General features: G+C 41.8%; 1 protein-coding gene across 1 annotated transcript in view; it reads right to left on the bottom strand.

Moving 5' to 3' along the window:
- Positions 1-18: 18 nt before the first annotated feature.
- LOC116377430 (exportin-7-like) overlaps positions 19-12,140 on the bottom strand; it is a gene marked incomplete at its 3' end in the record, with an annotated part of 12,362 nt that continues 240 nt past the window's right edge. Inside the window, exons 2-9 of the mRNA XM_031839071.1 lie at positions 11,937-12,043; positions 11,638-11,726; positions 11,419-11,526; positions 11,260-11,342; positions 1,019-1,233; positions 758-896; positions 517-674; positions 19-178 (exon numbers count right to left, since the gene is read on the bottom strand). Coding sequence (XP_031694931.1) covers positions 19-178; positions 517-674; positions 758-896; positions 1,019-1,233; positions 11,260-11,342; positions 11,419-11,526; positions 11,638-11,726; positions 11,937-12,043 — 1,059 coding nt within the window. The remainder of the gene's footprint in view (positions 179-516; positions 675-757; positions 897-1,018; positions 1,234-11,259; positions 11,343-11,418; positions 11,527-11,637; positions 11,727-11,936; positions 12,044-12,140) is intronic.

Raw genomic sequence — 12,140 nt, 5'->3', positions numbered from 1 at the left:
ACACACACACACACACACACACACACACACACACACACACACACACAGTGTTGACACACACACACAGTGTTGACGTCACCTTCTCATTGAGCAGGATGAGGCCGAGCAGAGGGCGAGACATGGACCACTGGTTCCTACAGTCCTCGAAGATGATGATATTCAACACTGTGGACAGCATCTGCTCAACAACAACAACAACAACAACAACAACAACAGGGTCAGTGTTCTTCTTCTCTGGTGCTCTGTGAGCGTCAAGTGGGGAGCCAACAAGAAACAACCTGAGCTAACGTTAGCATCAGCTTGTCTCTCCAGGGCGTTCTGCATCCTCTGATCAGCGTCGAGAAGCTGCTTTACTTAGTGTTTTAATCAGAGGAGGAGACCTCTGTAGTAAAAACCTGCTGAACCATGAACCCTGGAGGAACCCTAACAACAACCATGATGCCGTGCTGCTCCACCACGTTACTGTGTCTGCCTGCCTCATGGACTCATGTCTGTGGGATAAAGAGCGTCTCTGACCTGCTGGATCATCTCCGGGTGCTGCTGCATGATGTGGAGGAAGCGGTCGTCCGTCGCCATGGGAGTGGGTCTCTTCTTCGTGGAGCGAGACAGCTGCTTGAACAGGTAGGTGACTATGTGGTCCAGACTGGAGCAGCATCCTGTGCACACCATCGTATCTGAAACACACTCCGATGAATAAAACCGCGAAAAATCACATGATCCCTCCTGAAAACTGAAACTGGACCTGTGAGCATCTTACCGAGCGCCGTGAGCCCCTCTGATATCGAGGACAGGATGTACATGACGACGTGAGGCTCTAAACTGGCGATGAAGTTCATGTGGTCCTGAGTCAGAACCTCCAGCAGAGAGTAGAAGGACTGGCTGAGCTTCGGGTAGTCCTGCAGGGACAGGAAGAGTACTGATCTGAGCTAACGTTAGCATCAGACGTCTGGATCTTAAGTTATGAGAGAAACAAGCTGAGCTAACGTTAGCTACCATGATAACTATGATATAAACTCACCAGCAGGTCACTGTGAGGGATGGACAGCAGCAGTTTGATGAAGGTCTGTAAGGCGTTGTCCAAAGCGTCGTCGCCGTATAGACGGAAGACCCCGAAGTTGACGTAGTTTCCACTGAGCACCGCCTTCAGCATAGCGAAGCACACGCTGACCCCCTTCAGCTTCACACCGTAGACCTGGTCCTTAGGGACCTCTCCCAGGGTCAGGATACGGTTTCCTATATGAAGAGAGACACCAGACCAGTGGTTCATTATATAATAATATATTACTATATAATAATATATTACTATATAATAATATATAGTAATATATTATATAATAATATATTATATAGTAATATATTATATAATAATATATAGTAATACATTATATATAATAATACATTATAATATAAGATATTATAATATAATATATTATAATGTATTATACAAAAATAGAAAACGTTCACAACAGAACTGTTGAGTTTGGTTTTCGTTTAAATCCTGAATTATGGAAATATTCAACAAACTGTTTTATGATATTAATGTATTTTTTAAACATATCAAACATTTTGTGACTTATAATTGTGACATTAATTAAAATAACAACTGGAGCCGATATCAGAATGAGTTATATGCTGATGATATAAAAATAACTTTTAATAAATAACCATTTAAATAAAGATAATTAGGGCCCGAGCAACCGACAACGTCGGGCCAGCGAAGGCCCTATTGAAACTGTACCCGTTTGGGTAAACGTACGCATGGTTGGAGGACTTGCCATGCATGAAAACTCACCAAATTTTGGGGACTTGTCAGGCCTGGTGAATATAGCCATCTGAAAAAGAATGCATCTTTCTGTGTAAAAAAAATGGCTCTCTAGCGCCCCCTACAAGTCGGACCGGCGACACCCCTCAGCCAGTATGTCCGATTTACTTGAAATTCAACACACATGTCCACTTGAGCTAGATCTACAAAAAAGCCAATCAGACCCCTAAGCTCCGCCTACTTAGATTTTCCGCCATATTGAATTTAGTGTAAAACACATTTTTGCGAACTCCTACATGCTGGGTCCGATTACTACCAAATTTGATGTGGATCATTACTAGATATACGTCATCAAAAGTTATCAAAAGCTTTTTGATAAGTTTTCGTTTACACGATATGGACCAATAAACTTCTTAGGGGCGTGGCTTAATATCAATACACAACTTCTCAACCGTTTGTCCTAAAATTACAAAACTTGCAGCATATGTGCACATCGTATCCTGTAACATACCCTGAGAATTGTTTTGCATTCAACCACTAGGGGGCGCTACAGTAAACCCGCGAAGTTGTGCTTTTTGTCACTTTTTGCATTTTTCAGCCTTCGTACTCTAACGAAGTCCTAGAGATTTTAAGCGATCAACTTCTCCTTTGGTCAGGATGCTCTTAAGACCTTTGTGATTAAAAGTTATTAAAATCGAGAGTTTTCATCGAAGAACCTTGACGTGGCGTGGCGGCCATTTTGCCTCATTGTTTATCAAAAAATAAGTTCTTATAAGTTGTTATAACTCCAAGGTACATTATCCAACCCGCACAAAACTTCTTATGCATGATGCTACTTCAAGTTTGAACATACTTCAATTGAAAAAAATGCAATAACTCATAGCGCCGCCTACTGGCTAAAGGAAATGTCATATTCTATACTTTTATTTATTCCTCCTAGCCAGGTGACCGTATGACTCAAATTTAGTAAGGATAGCCTTAAGACATTGATGCATCATCATGAATATTGTGCGTTTTCGTTGAACACTGTTGCCGTGGCGACGCATCGTTCGCCATGAAAAAGGAAGCTGATGGTTTAGTGCAGGGGTATTCAATTAAAATTCCAAAAGGTCTAGATCGAGAAAATCTCTTCGGGCAAAGGTCCGGAACATTACAATAATATCCAACTTGCGCTATTTAGTGCATATATATATATAAATATATATATTCGAGAAGTCTCGTAGTAGTAACGTGTCTGTGTAGTCAACAACTGTCAAATCAAATAAAGAAAGTATATTAATTATATTTTAACAAATATTATTCTCAGTTTTCAAATTTAACTGGATGGATTATAAAAAATACATAGAAATACATAAATACATGTTCTCTAATTTCAAGTAAAATTAAAGCTGCGAGCAGCGATGAACGGGCCCTCGCAATCTGCAGCGCGTCGTGGGTGCTGGCGGGACTCCGGCCTGCGCGGCCGAGAACGTCCGCGACCGTCTGACAGCGCGTCCGCGAGCGAGACGGATTTAATCCCGCGTGGACCGCCTGATGCTGGAAATGATGCTTTGCAAATAGTCTGATGCTTCCTGTTTCCACTGCCTGGCACTACAGAACACGTGCAAACATGCATTATGTTGCTCTGTGTCAAGTGTAAACCACATTGTGTAAAAATAATGTAAATTGGAGGCGTTTGTCACAAACACATATATCCTTTGGCCAGCAGGTGGCGCTGTGAGTATTAGGGGAAATTAGCTTGTAGACATCCTCAGGCCATGAGTGTTATCAAGCATGAAAAGTTTGGGACTGTTTGGAACAAGTCCAGCTGAGTTACATCAGCTTTTTTCATGGGGAATCACATAAAGTAGCCGCCCGGTGCGGCTAAACTATTCCGTCAAACGTCAAGCTTTTGATAACTTTTAATCACAATGGTCTTGAGATTGGACTGACCAAATTTGAAGAGGATCAGACGAATTCCCTAGGAGGAGTTCGTTAAAGTATAGCGACTAGAAATAGGCCAAATTTTATGGAAAAATGACAATTGAAACTGGCCGACTTCCGGTAGGGTTTAGAGCATGGTCCCACCAAGAGACTTATATTTAAGTCTCCATGGGATACATGTGCCTACCACGTTTCATACATGTAGCTGAAACGTAGCGCTGGGGCTGCTCTTTTGAAATATTGTAGGGGGCGCTATAGAGGCAATTTAAAACGGACGATTAAAAAAAATCATATAGAATATTTCTTCCTATGACACATGTACAAAGTTCCATGAGTTTTTGAGCATCCCAACCCACTAAACCATCAGCTTCGTTTTTCATGGCGAACGATTTGTCGCCGCGGCAACAGCGTTCAACGAAAACGCCCAATATTCATGATGTTGCATCATCAATGTCTTAAGGCTATCCTTACTAAATTTGAGACTCATCAAGTAACCTGGCTAGGAGGTATAAATAAAAGTATAGAATATGACATTTCCTTTAGCCAGTAGGCGGCGCTATGAGTTATTGAAATCTTTTCAATTGTAGTATGTTTCGGCTTGAAGTAGCATCATGCTTAAGAAGTTTTGTGCGGATTGGATAATGTACCTTGGAGTTATAACAACTTATAAGAATTTATTTTTTCAAAAACAATGATGCAAAATGGCCGCCACGCCACGTCAAGGTTCTTCGATGAAAGCGCACGATTTTGTTAACTTTTAATCACAAAGGTCTTTTAATCACAAAGGTCTTAAGAGCATCCTGACCAAAGGAGAAGTTGATCGCATTAATTCTCTAGGGGGAGTTCGTTAAAATACGAAGGCTGAAATCTGGAAAAAGTGACAAAAAGCACAACTTCGTGGGTTTACTGTAGCACCCCCTAGTGGTTGAATGCCAAACAATTCTCAGGGTATGTTACAGCATGCGATGTGCACATATGCTGCAAATATTGTAATTTTAGGACAAACGGTTGAGAAGTTATGTGTCTTGATATTAAGCCACGCCTTTAAGAAGTTTATTGGTCCATATCTTGTAAACGAAAAGAGTTATCAAAAAGCTTTTGATAGATTTTGATGATCTAGATCCAATAATGAGTCACATCTAATTTGGTAGTAATCACACCCAGCATGTAGGAGGAGCTTGCAAAAATGTGTTTTTCACTAAATTCAATATGGCGGAAAATCCAAGTAGGCGGAGCTTAGGGGTCTGAGAGGCTTTTTTCTAGATCTAGCGGATTGGGACATGTGTGTCGAATTTCAAGTAAATCGGACATACTGGCCGAGGGGCGTCACCGGTCCGATTTGTAGGGGGCGCCAGAGAGCCATTTTTTACACAGAAAGATGCATTCTTTTTCAGACTCTAAGTTCAGCCAGACCTGACAAGTCCCAAAAATTTGGTGAGTTTTCATGCATGGCAAGTACCCACAAAAACTCCCAAACGGGAAAAATAAGAATAACGAAAAATAATAATACCCCTTACAATTTCAATAGGGCCTCGCCGGCCCGACGTTGTCGGTTGCTCGGGCCCTAATTAAAGCTGCGAGCAGCGATGAACGGGCGCTCGCAATCTGCAACGCGTCGGGGGTGCCGGTGGGACTCCGGCCTGCGCGTCCGAGAACGAGACGTTTTTAATCCCGCGTGGACCGCCTGATGCTGGAAATGATGCTTTGCAAATAGTCCGACGCTTCCTGTATCCGCTGCCTGGCACTACAGAACGCGTGCAAACATGCATCATGTAGCTCTGTGTCAAGTGTAAACCACATGGTGTAAAAGTAATGTAAATTGAAAAAATTAAAAATGAGCTTGTAGAGATCCACAGGCCATGAGTGTTATCAAGCATGAGAAGTTTGAGACTGTTTGGAACAAGTCCAGCTGAGTTACATCAGCTTTTTTCATGGGGAATCATGTAAAGTAGCCGCCCGCTACGGCTAAACGATTCCGTCAAACGTAAAGCTTTTGATAACTTTTAATCACAATGGTGTTGTCATTGTACTGACAAAATTTAAAGTGGATCTGATGAAGTCCTTAGGAGGAGTTCGTTAAAGTATAGCGACTAGAAATAGGCCAAAATCTATGGAAAAATGACACAAATATCAAAATTACTGACTTCCGGTAGGGTTTAGAGCATGGTCCCAAGAGACTTATATTTAAGTCTCCGTGGGATACATGTGCCTGCCAAGTTTCATACATGTAGCTCAAACGTAGCGCTGGGGCTGCCGTTTGAAATATTGTAGGGGGCGCTATTGAGGCAATTTAAAACGGCCAAGCCCAAAACCCATATACACTGTCTGCCTCTGACCTATGACACATGTACAAAGTTCCATGCGTTTTGGAGCATCCCAACCCACTAAACCATCAGCTTTGTTTTTCATGGCGAACGATGCATCGCCACGGCAACAGCCTTCAACGAAAACGCACAATATTCATGATGATGCATCATCAATGTCTTAAGGCTATCTGTACCAAATTTGAGACTCATCAAGTCACCTGGCTAGGAGGAATAAAAAAAAGTATAAAATATGACATTTCCTTTAGCCAGTAGGTGGCGCTATGAGTTATTGAATTTTTCTCAATTGAAGTATGTTCAGGCTTGAAATAGCATCATGTATAAGAAGTTTTGTGCGGATTGGATAATGTACCTTGGAGTTATAACAACTTTTTTCATAAACAATGAGGTAAAATGGCCGCCACGCCACGTCAAGTTTCTTCGATGAAAGCGCACGATTTTGATAACTTTTAATCACAAAGGTCTTAAGAGCATCCTGACAAAAGTAGAAGTTGATCGCATAAATTCTCTAGGAGGAGTTCATTAAAGTAGGAAGGCTGAAATCTGCAAAAAGTGACAAAAAGCACAACTTCGCGGGTTTACTGTAGCGCCCCCTAGTAGTTGAATGCAAAACAATTCTCAGGGTATGTTACAGGATGCAACGTGCACATATGCTGCAAATTTGGTAATTGTAGGACCAACGGTTGAGAAGTTGTGTGTATTGATATTAAGACACGCCCCTAAGAAGTTTATTGGTCCATATCTTGTAAACGCTAAGAGCTATCAAAAAGCTTTTGATAACATTTGATGAACTAGATCCAATAATGATCCACTACAGATTTGGTAGCAATCGAACCCAGCATGTAGGAACAGCTAGCAAAAATGTGTTTTTCACTAAATTCAATATGGCGGAAAATCTAAGTAGGTGGAGCTTAGCGGTCTGAGAGGCTTTTTTTTTTTTAGATCTAGCGGATTGGGACATGTCTGTTGAATTTCAAGTAAATTGGACATACTGGCCGAGGGGCGTCGCCGGTCCGATTTGTAGGAGGCGCTAGAGAGCCATTTCTTTTACACACAAATATGCAAATTAGGGCAGCAGAGTTTCTGCACCAGAGCTGATAGGGGTGCAAAATTGGTGAGTTTTCATGCATGGCAAAGTACCCCTACAAGCTCCATCCCCAGAAAAATAAAAAAGAAGAATAATGACCCCTACAATATCAATAGGGCCTTCGCAGGCCCGACGTTGTCGGTTGCTCGGGCCCTAATAAGAGCTGGATTAAAGAATAACTGACATAACAGAAAGCTTATCAAAAATGTGCATCTTAAAATAAAGTAATTCATTTTAGAAAAATTAATTTCACTGAATTGCCCTGCAGCTATAAATTCAGTTCATTCAGGTGTGAAGTGATGTCAATCACAAAAGCCACGATATTATATTTCTCTCATCTTCTAACAAGATAAATCAGTGTGCATGGACTTTATCTGTGGTTATTAAACCACTTGTTTCAGCTCTATTCTCTCTGTTAACATCATTGTTGGGCAGTGAATTCATGCGTTAGGATTCTGATCATTTTGGGCTCTTAGGTTTATTTTCTGTGTCTTCATTCAGATGTGAGTGGGTACGTTTGTTCAAAGGAGTTGTGCGTTGCCTCGTAGTGTCACTTCATTTACCGCTTTTAATAATCGTCAGGGTCTCTGAACATATGAGACACTGGTTATAAACTGTCCGTGTGAACAATTAACCTATAAGAGTCTCATTGTTGGTTAAAGACTCTGGTCTCTCTGACCACTTTTCTCTCTTTGGAGAACGTTATGTGAACTTCTCTGACTCACATATTATTCTCCTGCTCTTCCTTCTCTTTCCTCGTCTCTCCCAGTGTGTGTACATCTCACTCGATTCAGGAAACGTGTCAGAATACTCATATTTGATTGGCTGAGCTGCATCACGTGATGTGATTTACAACGCATTGGTCGGTGCGTTTCCTGCACCGCTGAACAAGTACCGTAAAGGCTGAAAAAGCTGCGCCGGTTAAAATAGAAGCGCCCTGTCAAAATAAAATCAATTTTAGGTCCTGGGTCCGGATACAACGGCGTCTGGGTCCGGATCCGGACCACGGTCCGCCAATTGGCGACCCCTGGTTTAGTGGGTTCCATGAGTCAAAAACTCATGGAACTTTGTACATGTGTCACAGGTCATTGGAAGAAATATTTTATATGACTTTTTTTATTGGCCGTTTTAAATTGCCTCTATAGCGCCCCCTACAATATTTCAAAAGAGCAGCCCTAGCGCTACGTTTTGGCTACATGTACGAAACTTAGTAGACACATGTATCCCATGGAGACTTAAATATAAGTATCTTGGGATCATGCTCTAAACCCTACCGGAAGTCGTCCAGTTTCATTTATGTGTCATTTTTCAATAGATTTTGGCCTATTTCTAGTCGCTATACTTTAACGAACTCCTCCTAAGGACTTCATCAGATCCACTTTAAATTTTGTCAGTACAATGACAACACCATTGTGATTAAAAGTTATCAAAAGCTTTACGTTTGACGGAATCGTTTAGCCGTAGCGGGCGGCTACTTTACATGATTCCCCATGAAAAAAGCTGATGTAACTCAGCTGGACTTGTTCCAAACGGTCTCAAACTTCTCATGCTTGATAACACTCATGGCCTGAGGATGTCTACAAGCTTATTTTCAATAATACTCACAGCGCCATCTGCTGGTGAAAGGAAATCTGCGTTTTGTGATAAACACCTCCGATTTACATGACTTTTACACAATGTGGTTTACACTTGACACAGAGCTACATAATGCATGTTTGCACGCGTTCTGTAGTGCCAGGCAGCGGATACAGGAAGCGTCGGACTATTTGCAAAGCATCATTTCCAGCATCAGGCGGTCCACACGGGATTAAATCCGTCTCGCTCGCGAACGCGCCGTCCGACGGTCGCGGACGTTCTCTGCCACGCAGGCCGGAGTCCCGCCGCCACCCCTGACACGCTGGAAGATGCGAGCGCCCGTTCATCGCTGCTCGCAGCTTTAATTTGAAATAAAAACTGTTAGAATTATTGTAAATAATAAAACAATATTTTATGATAATGAACTAAAAGTTACGTTATTTGAGACGGTTAAGTTATAAAATGTTTAATCTCATTGTTATGGCAAAGTTCAACAATGAATTCAAAAGTTGTGTATTGTGCACTTTTATTTTAAAGTACTGCTATATGAACAAAAGATCAATAACATTTGGTTTGTAAACACTTTAAACACATCAGGTTCTCGTTAGCAGCAGTATTCCCTTTACACAGTAGCAGTTATAACACAGTTATAATGATTCTGATCATAGATATTCAGCCGATGTTTACAACTTTATCTTCATGTGTAAGAGATGCAATTTAAATATACTTCTTGAAAACTGCAAACCTATCTACGTCATGTTTTTTTCACATATGCAACGCTGATTACCGTAATACAGTTGTGTGAAAAAGTGTTTGCCCCCTTCCTGATTTCTTTGCATGTTTGTCACACTTAAATGTTTCAGATCATCAAACAAATTTAAATATTAGACAAAGATAACACAAGTAAACACAAAATGCAGTTTTTAAATGAAGGTTTTTATTATTAAGGGAAAAGAAAAATCCAAACCTACATAGCCCTGTGTGAAAAAGTGATTGCCCCCCCCCTGTTAAAACATAAATTAACTGTGGTTTATCACATCTTTGGAAAGCTGAGTTCAATTTCTCTAGCCACACCCAAGCCTGATTACTGCCACACCTGTTCTCGATCAAGAAATCACTTAAATAGGACCTGCCTGACAAAGTGAGGTAGACCAAAAGATCCTCAAAAGGTAGACATCATGCTGCGATCCAAAGAAATTCAGGAACAAATGAGAAACAAAGTAATTGAGATCTATCAGTCTGGAAAAGGTTACAAAGCCATTTCTAAAGCTTTGGGACTCCAGCGAACCACAGTGAGAGCCATTATCCACAAATGGCGAAAACATGGAACAGTGGTGAACCTTCCCAGGAGTGGCCGGCCGACCAAAATTACCCCAAGAGCGCAGCGACGACTCATCCAAGAGGTCACAAAAGACCCCAGAACAACATCCAAAGAACTGCAGGCCTCACTTGCCTCAATTAAGGTCAGTGTTCATGACTCCACCATAAGAAAGAGACTGGGCAAAAATGGCGTGCATGGCAGAGTTCCAAGACGAAAACCACTGCTGAGCAAAAAGAACATAAAGGCTCGTCTCAGTTTTGCCAGAAAACATCTTGATGATCCCCAAGACTTTTGGGAAAATACTCTGTGGACTGACGAGACAAAAGTTTAACTTTTTGGAAGGTGTATGTCCCATTACATCTGGCGTGAAAGTAACTCGGCATTTCAGAAAAGGAACATCATACCAACAGTAAAATATGGTGGTGGTTCTGTGATGTCTGGGGCTGTTTTGCTGCTTCAGGACCTGGAAGACTTGCTGTGGTAAATGTAAAAGACTCATTGCCAGTTATCGCAAACGCTTGATTGCAGTTGTTGCTGCTAAGGGTGGCCCAACCAGTTATTAGGTTTAGGGGGCAATCACTTTTTCACACAGGGCCATGTAGGTTTGGATTTTTCCCCCCCCTTAATAATAAAAACCTTCATTTAAAAACTGCATTTTGTGTTTACTTGTGTTATCTTTGTCTAATATTTAAATTTGTTTGATGATCTGAAACATTTAAGTGTGACAAACATGCAAAAGAAATCAGGAAGGGGGCAAACACTTTTTCACACAACTGTATGTGTGGTATTTGTTATAAATGTACGTTGGTACAGAGGGCGATAAGAAGCTGTACATGGAGGGACTTAGGACCCAGGGGAATGTAGGTGAAGGGAACAGGAAGAGACGCCACAAACAGCTGTTCACCGCTCGCTGCCCGGTTCTTGTTAAAAATGTCTTAATAATGAAAAAAACACTGCGTTAACGCGCGATAGAATAATTGTCGGCGTTAATTAACGAATGCGTTAACGCGATAACTTGCCCAGCACTAATTATATTTACTGTAACTATAATAGTTGATATAGATTATGTATCCGTGTATGAGGGCTGATCAACAACACTGTAAATTACAGATCAATTATCTTAAAACAGATTTATGGATCTCTTGTGTTTATTATTGATCAGTGCATGTGACTATTTATGTCTTATTTAACATATAACAAAGCAGATCTTGTTGTGTTTAGTTTGGCCCCTCTGGGCCTCCGTACTTGTGTGTTACAGTCTCAGTACCGTAGGTCGTGATCATCTTGCTGGTTTCTCTGAACAACAGGATGCCGTTCGGCGACGACACGTCGAACTGAAGCCGTTGTGACCTACGAGGAAGAAAACAGGTTAGTGATCGATAATCAATGATCAGTCTGAGGGGGGAGGAGACGAGGACGGTTCTACCTGTTGTGAACCAGCTCGGCCATGAGCTTGAGGACTGGAGTGGTGCATGCTGGGTCGTGGTACCAGAGCTCGATGGCTCTCTGCAGGATGGGCATGTAGGCCGGATATCTGCAGAGCTGCTAAGGAACCTTCTGAATAATACACAAGCTATATATATATTAAATATATGTATGCTGTGATGTCAGCAGCTCTCAGGTCACATGACCGCCGTGAGGATACATCCAGTCAAACAGCATCATGAAACTCGTCTTGGCGTTGAAGGCGAACGCGATGCCTCGCAGGTCTCGGACCAAACCCACCAGAGTCCTCTACAGGAAACCAGTGAAGAAGAAGGAGGAAACCTTCAGAATAAAAGCCTCTCTGGAGGTAAAGACGGCTCCAAAAACATGTTCACAGTATTGATCCCATACAGAATGATCAATAACCACTTTATGCATTAGGTCTCTGTTTTGGTACCAGAACGGTGAACTAAGAGCAGGCAGAGTGTGTCTGTCTCTGTCTGTGTGTGTGTGTGTCACCTTGGCTTCCTGCTCGTTGAAGGTGTTCGTACTCAACATCTGAGCCACAGTTTCAAACGCAGCCGTTAGAGGAAGCATGAACTGTTCAAACTGGTCCTCGTCTTCTCCTACACACACACACAATGGAAGGAATAAAAATGACGTCCGTCTGTCTGTCTGTCTGTCTGTCTGTCTGTCTGTCTGTCTGTCTGTCTGTCTGTCTGT

Source organism: Anarrhichthys ocellatus, unplaced genomic scaffold (assembly GCF_004355925.1).
Source record: "Anarrhichthys ocellatus isolate YVR2014 unplaced genomic scaffold, GSC_Weel_1.0 scaffold1238, whole genome shotgun sequence".
NCBI classification, from domain to species: Eukaryota; Metazoa; Chordata; class Actinopteri; order Perciformes; family Anarhichadidae; genus Anarrhichthys; species Anarrhichthys ocellatus.
This window is presented reverse-complemented; position numbering and strand designations above follow the sequence as displayed.